Source organism: Xyrauchen texanus, chromosome 13 (assembly GCF_025860055.1).
Source record: "Xyrauchen texanus isolate HMW12.3.18 chromosome 13, RBS_HiC_50CHRs, whole genome shotgun sequence".
Taxonomy (NCBI): Eukaryota; Metazoa; Chordata; class Actinopteri; order Cypriniformes; family Catostomidae; genus Xyrauchen; species Xyrauchen texanus.
In genome coordinates, this window is record NC_068288.1 from 24,915,608 (window position 1) to 24,930,414 (window position 14,807).

At 38.3% G+C, this 14,807-nt stretch overlaps 1 protein-coding gene across 3 annotated transcripts in view; it reads right to left on the bottom strand.

Moving 5' to 3' along the window:
- LOC127654087 (cAMP-specific 3',5'-cyclic phosphodiesterase 4B-like) overlaps window positions 1-14,807 on the bottom strand; it is a 188,225-nt gene that overhangs the window by 54,896 nt on the left and 118,522 nt on the right. Inside the window, exon 1 of one of the 3 annotated variants that reach the window (XM_052141074.1) lies at window positions 11,905-12,056. The exons of the other annotated variants lie outside the window; for them this stretch is intronic. Coding sequence (XP_051997034.1) covers window positions 11,905-11,993 — 89 coding nt within the window. The 5' untranslated portion in view covers window positions 11,994-12,056. Of the gene's footprint in view, window positions 1-11,904; window positions 12,057-14,807 lie in introns of those variants that run through there. 3 annotated transcript variants of the gene reach the window in all.

A 14,807-nucleotide genomic window follows, 5' to 3' on the forward strand; every position in this document is an offset into this window, starting at 1 on the left:
GGCCGTAATTGATCTATGTGAGAAACATAGAGAGAAAAGAGGCCCGGTCAGGCTTGGCCCGTTCCCAGGTTGGCAAGCATCACCTTGTTCCCCTCACTAGGGTAACCAGAAGGGCTCTGATGACTTTAATGGGGCATTGGGGAAGGGTACGTGCAGCCCGATACAGCTGGTCGCGTTTGCACGTAAGAATACCTGCCCGCTTCAGTATCAGCAGTTCACTTACACGTACCAGTGCATGGCATTTAAGTGGGACCCTATTATCGCTTCTCCGACACAACATGGAGAGAGCGACAGAAGGGGAACGTCTAGGTTACGTATGTAACCTCCGTTCCCCGATGGAGGGAACGAGACGTTGTGTCTTCCCCGCCATGTTGCTGAGCCAAGCCACTGTTGTGGCCGGACCATTTCTGGCTCCTCAGAAAAATCCTGAATGAACTCCCGTATTTGCCCGCTTAAATACCTGTATTTCCGGGGGCGGGGTATGCAAATACCATCTGACAACTTCTCATTGGCCTTTTTTCATAGATCAGAGGCATATATCGGCGCTCAAGAGAGACCCCTAGTGTCGCTTCTCCGACACAAAGTCTTGTTCCCTCCATCGGGGGACGGAGGTTACATATGTAACCTAGACGTTCTGTTATGAGCCATGTTATGAGCTGAATATCCAAATTTCAGTCTCATAGCTTGATAGGAAGGATTCTCAATAAAGTAAAAGTATGTATGCAAGTATCTTGAATTGTAACTTTATTTTAAAATAAATAATTATACAATTTGTTCACTTGAAAGTTCATTATTGCAATTTCACAACATTTCCCCACAATTCACCCAGAACAACATGAGTTTAATAAGAATTGGCTTCCTAAAAAACTATTTCTAGAAAATATAAAATCTGTAAATAAAGTAAAAGGCTATTTGCACTAATTGCAAATCACTTTAGATGTTATTTACACTAAGTGCTGTTATGTGCAAAAAAAGACATGTAAAAACTAAGTGTAAATTGCTTAGTGTTAAGCATCTTCATTGCACTAAGTGCAAATAGTATTAGATGAAATTTGCACCCAGTGGCAAATACTATTTGCACCTCTATCTACATACAACACGTTATAGTGGCATTACTTCACTCACCCCTACCCCTAAAGCTAACCCTAACCTTCCCTTACAAAAAATATCCATGGTCTTACTACAGAAATCATAGTGTCACAATGGTATTTTGTAGTAAATAATAGTAACCACTAAAATAAAAATGGTTAATATTTTAAAACCATAATATTGTAGTAACAACATAGATAATTGCATTAATACTATGGCTTCGCCAAAAAACAAAACAAACATAACAATATTACAATAGTAAAACCATGGTTAATTTGATCTAGATCCAAATTTTCTCTCAACTACCGACCTTAACCATAGCCAAATCGCTGTGAGGAAATCAATGTATTTACACACTACACCATTGCAGAAACACTTGGGGGTGCAGTTTATCTTTAATTTCTGTGTGTCCACTAGATTATTGGAGTGCAAATAGTCACACTGTGTGGCAGGTTCTACAGTTTTTAAACCTAGTGCAAAAAGTTATTCCGGTAAAATCAATGCTCGAGTCTCCAAGGGTTAAAGAGCAGTCAACATATTTTTACAAACAAAGTAACATTACTGTTCCTCTAATATAATATTCCCTTGCTCAAAACTCAAACTGTACATTCTATGAAAAACAAAAATTGCTGATCCACCTTGGCCATCAACAAGATTAAAAGTTATATATAGCTTAATTATATTTTCAGGAGAAATACACAAGCTGTCCTCTGGGAACAAAGAGATAAGGAAAGTCCCTAGGATTCCCAGCACATACAGCAGAAGCGTGACACATCTTTCCAAACCCTCAGGAAGCATAGTGGACATGGTCTCAGCAAACAGAACAGAAGCAGGGGAAACGTATTGCTCTTAACTGAAATAAATACTTTCCAAATAAGCTTGTGTTTGGTCCAGATGTGCTTGTAATCTCAGAGTTGACTTGGAGGAAGTAGTGATGCACTTTATGCTCAAAGCGTAATAGGTTTGGTGACCTTCTGCTCCTCATGTGCTTATACTGAACTTGAGAAGCTCACATTTAAAACAAATACACTTAAGTATTCTAAGGAACAGGAAAAGCATTCAAACCTTTCTTCTTCGTTTTTGCTGTTGTTCAACATTGATCTTTTACACTTCAAAAGGTCCTATAAAAGTCTTGCTGAAAAGAAAAACCTCTAAACATACAGTATATAAATAATAATAAAAAAATATTGCTAAGACTAGTACAACAGGGCTAAAGGCCCGCCGGGGTAAGGCACATTCCCTGTCTGTCGCATACTCGACGTTGTCTCTCAGATATCTCTCCGCTTCTGACGGTCATAAGAGCTGCCTCACGTGTCTGGGCTGCGATCACATGCAGGCAGCGTTTTATGAATGGTTCATGTTCTCATTGCGAGAACATAACCATGGCAACGTTGTGGTTGTGGCTTTCTTTCCTTCGAGAGAAAGCCACTTCAGCAGCCACCCGCGCAGCACCTCCTTCCTATGGGATTGGGGCCGGCGTGGCTGGCGATGAAGACGATTTGGGGAGTGTAGCGGGCTCTGATTTGCCGGGGAAATTCCAATGTACCACTCGCCCCCCAACACGTCAGTCCGGGTCTGACGCAAGACCGGCTCGCCCCACGGACTGTCAGATGTCTCCCTCGGACCCCATGAGCTGGATGATGATTTCGCCGCTGCGGTGTACGCTCTCGTCACATGTCACAACTCGCCCGCCATCTCCACCTTTGGAGTCAGCAGTGACTCAGGTTGCAAGAGACATACACAGTAGGTGTCCACGGGAAAATAGTGTACAAAATTAAGGTGATCTGGTGCCCTCACTTTGAATGAGGCTACATGAAGTGCTGAGTTTGGAATTGCATACTGACATACTACTCTTACTATGTCTGCCATAGAAGTAGTACGAGTAGTGTTGGTAGCATGCAATTCTGAACTCAGTAAAGGATAAGTGATGATGAAAGGGTAAGGTCCAGGTATAGTGGGTGGGGTCTCGGGGCGGTGGCTCACACTAGAGGCTCAACTTCCCTGGCCTGTCGGCTGCAATGCGTACGTCAATCCCCGCCGTCGCATCTAATTTGCTACGGGGGGTCCGGGGGATCTGGGGTTCCTGGATCTGCAAGGACACAAGTGTATGCACACAAGGAGATAGAAGCAGCTCCCAGAGGAGAGGCGTGCCCTACGTTTTAATAGCAGCAGTGATGAGACTATATTTATCTATCATCTTTCACTGCCCAAATGAGGCTTATTAAATTGCACCTCTCCTCTCTCCTGACCACTCCTGATGGGAGCCCGGCTGAAGGACGGCACACTGGGAGGTCATTCCGGCACACTGGGTGCATTCCATTCCGAAGGGCTCATCCCTATGCCCTAAACCCTTCTCAGGGTTTGCCCTCCAGAGTGAGAGCTTCAGAGGACTGAAGGGTGTGTTAACAAACTGCATGGATTTTTGTGTGTTTGATGGGATTCAAGGAAATCTGCATGTCAATATAAAGTATTACACTTAAATATTCAATAAAGCAGAGGTGTGCAATTGTTTTGGTACAGGGGCCACATCAGCTGTTAAGTAGAACATGGAAGAGAGAAGATAAACTTTTCTGCATAGTTGTATATTTTAAGCCCAGAAGTAGAAGTGCACTCATGCACTCAATGAATGATGAACAATTTTATGAAATGCATTCTGATGGGACAATTCTGCGATTGCTTGAAATTTTGCTGCTACATTTCTATCGCATGTTAGTAAAATTGAATTAAGACGAAGCATAATTATGAATTGTTTATTTTTACCATACTATCAATGCAGTGGTAATTTAATATTCAATTTAACACTCTACATCAGGAGTCTGGTTTAATAGTAAAATAAAATGTTCAGAAATTATTGATTCTAAAAGCTTATTTTAATGTTGGCCACAAAGTGGACATTTGTTTTATTCTCAGAACATTATCAACCTGTTTACACGCTCATGGGTCATGATGTGAGTCTCATCATTGTTTGGCATCCCATTCAGCACTACTGAATACTACAGGCTGCATGACACTGATAAACCGCAAGAGTAACATTCGCATATAGGTGTGAGGGACGTTTTACAAATAACACAAACAACAAACATTTTCCTCTCTCACTTGGTTTTGCTCGTGTGTCCCCTCCACGTGCGGATGATGCGAAGATCTTTTGGGATTTGACTAAAGATCTTCATTAAAAAGGTTTGAAAGGCACTAAACAGCACACGCAGCTTCACGAATGGACACGGAGTGGCTAAATCACACTTTTCTTTGAGCATAATATTGCACTATTGAGCACTTTAAGGTTTTTTCCGAAGAGGAGAGAGAGCGTGTGCACTCGCATGCATGGTTAAATTAAGTATTAAGAAATATTTCCTATTTGTGCAAGTATAAATCGCTGATTGGGGCATCTATCAACCCTGGGCATATTAAATGCTTGTGGACGCACGATAGGTCCCAAAACCAGATAAATGAAAGATCTAATAAAAAAAGTTAATGATAAATTGACCCTTGAGCAGTAGTTTGCCCTGGTCTGCAATTGAGGGTGCTCTAAGTTTCGTTTGAGGGTGCACCCTTGGGCTGTGTAGGGCTCAAAAATATAAGTCATTAGGAACGCACTTCAGCATCATCTATACAAGCCAAAGGAGCCGCTGCCATCGCACAGAGGCTGATGCTAATGACTATCACCTTTATCTAATCAGAAATATTTATACATGAATTTCCCTTATTATTGCCTATTTTCTGAATGCAAATTTTTTGATATAACCTCTTAAGATATAACCTCTTATGATTTTGGGGATTTCCGCCTGGATTTGGCCTACCCAAATTAAAAAGCTTCCCATTCCCACATACTTTGGCCTAAATACACAGTTTTGGTGTCATTTTACAGGAAACCCTTTGAAGTTGCATAAAACACTGCTAAAAATAAAAAAAATTAAATATATGTTGTCTGAACAGTAATAACCCTCCTAAAAAAGAGGCGCTTTTTGATTTTTTTTATATAAATTCATTTTTGAAAGTGTATAACTCAAGCCCTGTAAACCCTAGCAGCAAGCAGACAGTTTTGGCTGTTTCCACTAGATGTCAGCAAATACCTGAAAAAGGAATTTTGTCTGTATCATGTTTTATTTAATATCTATTTCAATTTATTTGAAGGGAGGAATATTACCTTTTTTGGTGTACTTTCCACCTACCCAAATCTAAAGTCTCCCCATACCCATATACAGTGCTATAAATGCAAAATCCCAGTGTAATTTTACAGAAAACCCTTTGTCATTACATAAAACACTGTTGAAAGTGGTAAATATGTGCTCAGGTGTCTGGTGAGACGCTGCCTGTGTGTTTTGTGACGTAACCTACCTAGTGATCACTTCACAGTCTGGATGCAATATCACAGCCCCTGATTGGTCTATTTGATCTTGAGAGACATTGCCGGAAAGCGGAGGGTCTACGCTTTACGGCAATATATGCTTTATCCGGATCGGATGTTTACATATTTTCCTGGATTGTTGAATATCATATAACATTACTTTGTGGTGTTTCTGCACTCGAGGGATTACTTGGGCACACAACCACAGAAAACACTGAAAAACGGCTCATTTTGCAGAGAATAACCTAAGGTAAAGGATTATGTAGCATTTGTGGCTAACTGTGCTGTCTAGTGCGAGTAGCACGGCAAATATTCAATAATTTCACTTGTATGTTTACAAATGTTGATTGTATACTTCATGATTCATTCAAGTGTATTAGATATGTGATTATACCTCAATAAAAAGACTTATTGGAACTTCTTACTGGCAATGAGAGCTTTCATTTGATACTTGGTTTGTACATGTACGGCCATATTTGAGCTGATATGAGAAATATGCGTATTCAAAAACGCACATAATTATGACACGACTTTTGATGGGTGGAACTATGTAATTTATTGTAAATAAGTTACTTAGTGTAAAACAAATGCCAAAGTGATGCATATCTCAAGAAAGTAGACATTCTAAGCTTTCAAATGGTACCAGATATGAGCTTATAACTCCTCCGCATACATTTAAAATTGGAAGTACATTATTACTGACGTAATTTTAAATCCCGGATCCGGGATCGTGGATTTTAAGATGATAATGAAGAAATTTAAGCTTCATGTTTAAATATTTTTTATTTATAAAATATGATCCAAAAAAAATTAAGCAGTATACAAATGTACAGTATATGTTAAACTTTTAAATAAATAAAATGCCACTATTTTATTTTTATTAGAATAACATATTCCATAATATATTCCAGTTCCGGTCCGCTTGGCAGTGAAGTGTCCATCAGTTGAACCCTACGGAAACACCTTTTGAAGTGCCCTTCAAAGCAGCTATTTATGAGCCCTTTGGTTTGGAACGGCCCTTCAACAAGGCGGCCATTATCGTTAAACACTTCAAAGTGCACTTCAGGGGCGGATATATCCCGCTTGGAATGCAGGGACTGTCTCAAAATTACTTGCATTAGTTGACAAATTTTGCACTATAACTTTTGCCACAATATCTACAGGATATTACTTATAAATCCCCCGGGGGAGATGGTAAATGCCCCCTAGCCACCCATTCTTAAAAACTGAATTTTAATTAAAAAGCCCTCTGTTATAATAATTTTTTATTTTATTATGTTGCTCCATCAATATTCAATAAAAAGAAATCAATAAAATAGGCCAATAAAAATTCCTTAGACTTACATAAGGAAATACTCCAGCCATATCGAAGACCAGAATATGATATAGAGCAGGGTCAGACATTTAGGGGGGTTCTGGGCAAAAATGCCTCTAAAATTTAAAACGTGGGGGAAAAAAATATCTTCTGTCTTTACTTTGTAACATCTGATATAGTTCTTAATATTCGGTTATAGTTCTAGTTATAAATATTATTGCATACAATATGAAGTTATTTTGATTTAATTCTTGGGGAAATTCTCAATTTATATAAACAAATATTAATGTTTGTATTAATTAATCAATTAAATTGAAGTATTGGAAATAAACGTATGATTCAAATTGGTTAGAAAAAAAATCCCCTCTTGATTTCTGATAATGTGTTAGAGACTTGGGGGTGGGCTCTTTTGACTTGGGCCAGTAAGCTACCACCTAGCAATACCCTAGCAACCACCCAGAAAACTCTATCAACAGCATAGCAAATTAGCAAGGCTATTGCCTACATATAATGGCCCATATGCACTCACTTCCTGTACACACATACTCCTAACACAGCGTTTAAGGTGTCAAACCACATTTGACACTTCTAACTCTCCCACGGAAACATACTAATGAAACACACCACACATACATATGATTTTGAAAATGCAATTACAATTTGTCTCTAGTGACACTAAGCTCTACGACTCACCCTTTGCCCAACAAACATGGGTTCGCTTACTGAGAAGCCTGGTCCGAGGGCTGGTGTCTGATAACAACACCCCAACACTGTCTCATTATCTCTCTTCTATTCCCCTCTTTCCTGTAAGCCTGCATTCACAACCATCAACACCATGATGTGAAGATGCTAAATATCAGTGGTCTACGTCAGTGGGGAAGTCACTAATTTTCTACACAAACTACTGAACTGAATATGCTATGTGAGCATGTGAAGGACGAGGTTTTGACACAAAAGTTATCTGGATTTGTGGTGACAGAATAATTGTTAAAGGAATAATCAACTCACCCTCACGCCATCCCAGATGTGTGATTTTCTTCAGCATTACACAAATTAAGATTTTTTAGAAGAATATCTCAGCTCTGTTGGACTTCACGATGCAAGTGAATGGTGACCAGGACTCAAAATGTGCAAAAAGCACATAAAGGCAGCATAAAAGTAATCCACAAGACTGTAAATCTACACTTTCACTTCCACATTCTGGTGTGAAGTGACATTCCCTTTCACATTTAGCCATTCACTGGTCAGGGTTGGTCAAAGGTGTAGATTTACAGTAAATAAATATTTATCTGTTTCTCAACCACAGCTATCATGTTGCTTCTGAAGACATTGATTTCACAACTGGAGTCTTATGGATAACTTTCATGCTGCCTTTATATGCTTTTTGGATCTGGTCACCATTCACTAGCATTGCATGGACCTACAGAGCTGAAATATTCAAAAAATCTTCAATTGTGTTCTGCAAAAGAAAGAAAGTCATACACATTTGAGAGTAAATGATGAGTAAATGTTGAGAGAATTTGTATTTTTGGGTTAACTATATCTTTAATGGCACAGTGTCTTTGATTTTTGGGGTGTGAATTTTGTCTGACCACACCGCTAGATCACGTTGACACTGAAACAGCTTGATTGATAGTTGTGTTTTTTCCTCTGTGCACTTGATCAACAAATGTAGCTCGTAATATGAAAATAGATGATATCTGAGTGATGATATTCTGACATTCAGACAGCTTTCTCATGGCACAACCCCACTCATTTCACAATATCCATTAAATCCCTGTGGGAAACCTTTGTCACAAACTTTAAATGTTAGTCTACCAGATGTTATTTTCATGGAGTATTGTGACTGAAGTAGAACATGCTATGGGTCATTTGAGCTCCCTAGAGATGTCAAGAGTGAAAAAAAGGAGCTATCAGGAAATGATACCTCTGACCTCAGATGTAACCAGAATGCCTGATTCCCATGACATTACTATGACAGAGTTCATGTAAAGGGATGATAGCAGCTTGACACTCAGAAGGGGGTAAGTACAAAACAAGCTATGCAGTACACAAGTAGCCATGTTAAGACATCTGACAACAACTTTGCTTTTTCTACCATCTTTCTTCAACCAGACAAAATGTTTAATAGGATGTGATTTAAATGAGCTGACCATGTTTATCCAGTGTAACAAAGAACCTATTGTTGTCTCATAGTTAAGATTGAATGTTTCTCCTTGATTTTCTTGCTTGTTTAGATTCATAATAATTGCGTAGTGACAAAATATTGCATAGTTTTATGTGACTAAAGAAAAGGCTATTCTTTTCCATGATTAGGATGAATAAATATTGTCAGGCGTTTGTATTCCCATCATTAAACAAAGAATTGGGTCTGTTTCCAGTATCTAATTATCTTGTGACTGGAGTTTAGTCATTTGTCTGGTAACACATACACAACAATACTAACAATAGACAACAGTTTACTTGTAGAGCAGCTCCACGAAATATAAATATCCTCTACTTTTGCACTTTGCTTACATTTTAAGCACCTATCTTCTCAGGATGGTCCATCTTTACAAGAAGAGATGTTGTAATGCCATTATGTGTTGTTCTTAATGTACTCCATGAAATATTTGTTACAAATTCTCTGTGATTCAAAGACTTTTTCAGTTCCTCTCTCTGGCAGTGGAGCTGATCAACAGAATTATAAAAGGGACTTTACTGTAACAGATGAGCAATTAAATGACTAAATAATCAGGCAAATAGGGAGGCATTGCAAAGACATTCTACAGTTTTTCGTTTCATCATGTTTTTGGGGAAGATGGGAAATTCTAAGGCAAGTTACAGCTAGTATAGTGAAGAGCTGGTCTATGAGAATATTCAGGGCTGAGATGAACCCTGCTTTAAATGGCATTTTACAAGACTGAAAAAAATTAATGCAGCAATGATCACTGCATTTTTCCATGACATACTCTGGAATAAATAGCTGCCCAAATTACAAAGTCTAGTCTGGGGAACATTTCAAGATGACGCTGTTGCTCTAAAGGAATTTGGATCATTTGCATGCACATGTTTGCTTCTGCCAGCTTTAGTAGACAAATCGTGCAATGTAAAAATGTTTTGTCAGTTAACCTAAAATGTGCCTCATGTGGTAACATAAATTAACTGGTTCTATTCTGATCAAAAATATTACTTATAATACAATATTTAGTCTCGGTCCTCTTATTTAATCGGACAAGTGGAATTCCAAGAGTGCTGATATTTATTTTGCTTGACGGTGTGAATACACAAAATAAATGGTCATAGAATGTAAAATGTAAGTTATTTGATATTAAAGGTATCACCTTTAATTTTTGGGGTTCACCCAAAAATGAGTGGTGGTAGTGTAGTGATCTAAAGCACATAACTGGTAATCGTAATGTCACTGGTTCGATCCCCACAGCCACCACCATTGTGTCCTTCGATCCCCACAGCCACCACCATTGTGTCCTTAACACCAGGTTGCTCCAGGGGGGATTGTCCCTGTAATAAGTGCACTGTAAGTCGCTTTGGATAAAAGCGTCTGCCAAATGCATAAATGTAAATGAAAATTCTCTTATCATTTACTCACCCTCATGCCATCCCAGATGTGTATGACTTTCTTTCTTCTACTGATAACAAACAAAGATTTCTAGAAAAATATTTCAGGCATGTGGGTGAGTAAATGATGAGAGAATTATCATTTTTGGATGAACTATCCCTTTAACTTCTCGTTTAGATGACTGTTGTATAAAAGCAATATCAATTTGAAATATCACTGAAATGTACATATTCGATTTTACTTGTTTTTAATTTGACTTTTAAAAACAACCTGACTTTATTAGGTTACACCAACAAAAATATTTTTTTAGGGTCAGATCCGGTAGAAATAGCTCTAAATAGACTTTGACATTTTACAGCGTATAAAGAAAATCCTACCAAATGTCCCCGCAATTGCAAATTATTTTTCACTGTCTGCAATTTACAGTAACACATGTAGGCAATATGCTGCCTATAAAACACACCGTGTGCTGTATGTAAAGGATCTCACTTCAGATTCAAAAGACACATTTCATCAGCTGCATTTTAGCACAAATCCTCCTAAAGTGGAGATTAACTTTGTTGGCATTTAGAGTCATGGGAAACATCTGGACGTCAGAGCATGATGTGTGAAAATAACCCCACTCATTCATGTGTTTGACAATTAGAGTGTATGTCCATATACATTATAGATTGACACAAAGACATATTCATTCTGAAGAAACACACACACACAAACACGCGCATACAGGCAAAACAGAATATTCTTAAACAGAAGGCGAAACATTAGGGCAAACTGTTATCACAAGTCATTTTGCAAGATTATTCTGATTTGATGATTACCGAGACAAAGCAAAGAAAGAATAAGTGTTAGGTGAGAAATTACAGTAGTGTATGCACCAACTGATTTCACATACACAGTTTGTGTAATCTAATGCATACACAAAACAGCCTGGTGGAAAAAGTTATCTAAAAGAACTGTGAACATTTAAAGTCTTAGCTATGCACAGAGCTTGATTTACTTACAAACACACTCACAGTTGCTTAAGCAACAACAATTCATCACAATGGACTCATTTTCCAAAAGCATTCAGGAAAAAAATTACAGTACGAGAGAGAGAGAGAGAGAGAGAGAGAGAGAGAGAGAGAGAGAGAGAGAGAGAGAGAGAGAGAGAGAAGAGAGAGAGAGAGAGAGAGAGGGAGAATACAGAAAGTAATACAAGATGAAGGACAAGTTAAAGACAACTATTAAATGTAACAGGAGACAAGGGTCCAGGGGCTGTATTACAAAATCTAACTCTAGGATCCTATATTATCTATTAAGTAACCATGGCAATTTCAGATAGAATCTCATTTAGAATATTAAACTTGTCAGCTCATAACTTACAACTTAAGATAGGAAGATCTGTAATACAAGACATTCAAAGAAATGTATTATGTAGACTAAACTAGTTGCCCATATTCAAAGCACTGTGGGCAGCCACAGTGATCATAAACCAGCAAAACACAGAGAGGAAGAGACAGTTGGTGAAAGCATATAAATGAGCCTGTCGGACACAGTCTTTGACTTAAAAGAGAGATAGGAGAGCAAAAGCAAGATGAGGGTGTAAGTTCTAACCTTAAGGTGGAGGTGTGTAGCCTCTTCACCACCTCCTCACTGAAGTCAAACTGAACCCTGCCTCTGTGGCAGGGCGACCTGAGGATCATGGCCCTGAAACACCAGCTGCCCTGTTGAGCACACTCTACTTGCGTCTCCCCTGCATGACTGTCCCAAAACGTAGTCCCCTCCCACAGAGCTTAACTTCACCACACAGCCACTTCCTTTTGAAGTCCAGCTGCGCTACCTACACTATTCTGTTCTCGGTGAGCATATGAAACCTGGGGCGGAGCTCTGAACAAGGAGTCGGATTGTTTGAATAAATGAGAAGTTACATGAATATACGCCTCTTTTGAACACAAATAGGAATGCAGTGGTCCCCAAAAAGTTTATGGACACTTAAGTCACACTTAAAAATGTATGAATGTCTTTGCATTAAATACAAAATATCAAACCAAGAGGAGAGAGTCTGCAAACAAATGATGCAAGAGCTTTTCTCAGAACTAATTTCTCATTTCCTGAACCATCTTTACAATTACTTTTAAGCAAATGGGTGTCAAACGGGTTATTTATAGTAGATGTATTAAGTCAGTTCCACTCAAGTTCATACAGGTGCAGAATAATAGCAGAATATATAGCAGAATAACCCATAGTGCACTTCAACACATTAACTATGGGTATGTTCCACTAACGTCTGAATCCAGAAAGTGTTCAAATATTTTTGTCCCAATTTTGAACAATATATGTTTATGTTTATGTGTAAAACCTAACAAAATTCTTTTTAAGAAATGTTTTGCTTGTAAAACATAAATTAAATATAAAAAGTTTATATTTAATATCCGTAAAAAGTGCAAGATTTACACTGCAAAATAAGGTGGAAACACGTCATCACAGTCAGATGCCTTTCAGCACAAATTCACCTTTGAAGATTGACCTAAGATCCACCTACAAACAACAAAACAAAAACAAAACAAAAAACAAAACAAAACAAAAAGACTTTCAAAGTCCAAAATAACCTCGCTTACCTGAGAAGTAATTGATAGGTACGTAGGGCTCAAGCTGTAGCAAAGTCAATGAAATGGCCCACATGACTCCACATGCCGAAGTGTTTTTGGGCAAGACACTGAACCCCAAGTTGCTCCCAATGGCAGGCTAGCACCTTGCATGGCAGCTCTGCCATCATTGGTGTTTGAATGGGTGAATGAGGCACAGTGTAAAGCGCTTTGAAAAGCGCAAAGCTTAAAAAAGTGCTATATAAGTGCAGACCATTTAAACTATACTGGCTTGCAAAGAGTATCATAATGTATTCAAGCAATGTTTCAGTCACTCAAAAACTGCCTGACGAGGTTGCAAGCCAGAATAGTGCAGGATTTTTTCCATTTCAAAGTCCAACATATTGAAATCTACTTCAAGAAACATTATTAGCATCATAAAGAACCTGCTGGTTTTATGGGATTTCAAAAAAGTATTTCTTCGTTGCAAGCCTTATAAGTCACTGTTGTTCAATGTGTGATGACGTGAAAGTAGGATTTATGAGTTCACTGGAAAACACTCATGGTATGTAGTCATAATGGAAACCCTCAAAGTTTAGAAATCTGTGCTCATAGTGCACTGCTAAGATGCTTACTCGACCGTGTGCTCTCAGTTCACTGCAAAAGAATAGGCTGTTACGAGACACTCATGATGACAAATGGATTTAGGGGAATAAACTTGACAGACAAAACAATTCACAAGTTTGAAGGCCGAGTTGACGACAGAGCAGACAGTGGGAGTACTGGGGAAGATCTGATGATAATGCTGATGATAATAGTACAAGAAGAACTGAGTCAAATAAGCTGGTGTAAATGGTGACGATGATTCAGTGTGAAATAATGTTGCAACACAGCCTGTAAGAGTTAAACAATTGTCGGAGCATCAATCAAAATGTGGGCAGTCAAAACAAGTATAAACCTATAGGTTCTTTCAGAAATGCCTTAGACTACACAGACTTCATACATAGACTCAGTAGCCAGGATTATAACTGTAATTAAATAAGGATACATTCCAAACAAATTATTTACTGTCCACCTCTTAATTTAATTTATTTTTATTAAAATATTCCTAAAAATATGGTTGTTATGCGCCGATGAGTTTGTCATGTGCAGAAAACTGGAGTGTGATGTAAGTGTGTCAACAAATCAAGTAAATTAAAAGACACTACCTACACAACAGTACAACATACTGCCCACTGGATGGCAGCAGTGTACAAATAAAGAAAACATTGCTCTGTGTGAGGTTGCTCCGATTAAACCCTTGCTTTGCTGACTTCCCCAATGATTATTTGGGCTAGCATATTTTAAGGAGGTTTGACATGGTTTTAAATCTCAGTTTAGAAGTAAAAAACACTATTAAATGTTGTATGGAATCAAACAGTTTATGGCTTCCATGTAAGAGTGCAGACTACACTAAATTAGAATCTGCTCAAGTGCATAGCCCTGGTGCTGAATGACGTCATATGACATAATTGGGTGCTGAATATCGCATGCATTACATAATCCGTATTTACGCTGACCTGCATCCTTAATAACATGATGCAGTATTATTACTGAATTACATGTACAAGGATTACATGATGGGGTGTCAAAGATGAATCCACGAGTGACTAATTACCATTAATAAATTAATGGGTAAAGCTAACAATGACTCGAATAGACCTTTTTTTGGTTGTTAACAAAAACAAATATTTCTAAAAAGTATCCCCACATCTAAAAATAAAGATTGGTTATTTGTTAAATGATAGAATAAAGGGAATGGTAGTGGTTCAAGAACAGATTTGTGTATAGCATCAGTTGTGAGGGTGCAGGGAAAAGACAACAGTCCCCATTGGCTAAGTAGTCCAAGCAGGAAATAAACTATGAAAGTGCTAATCCTAAAACAACTATATG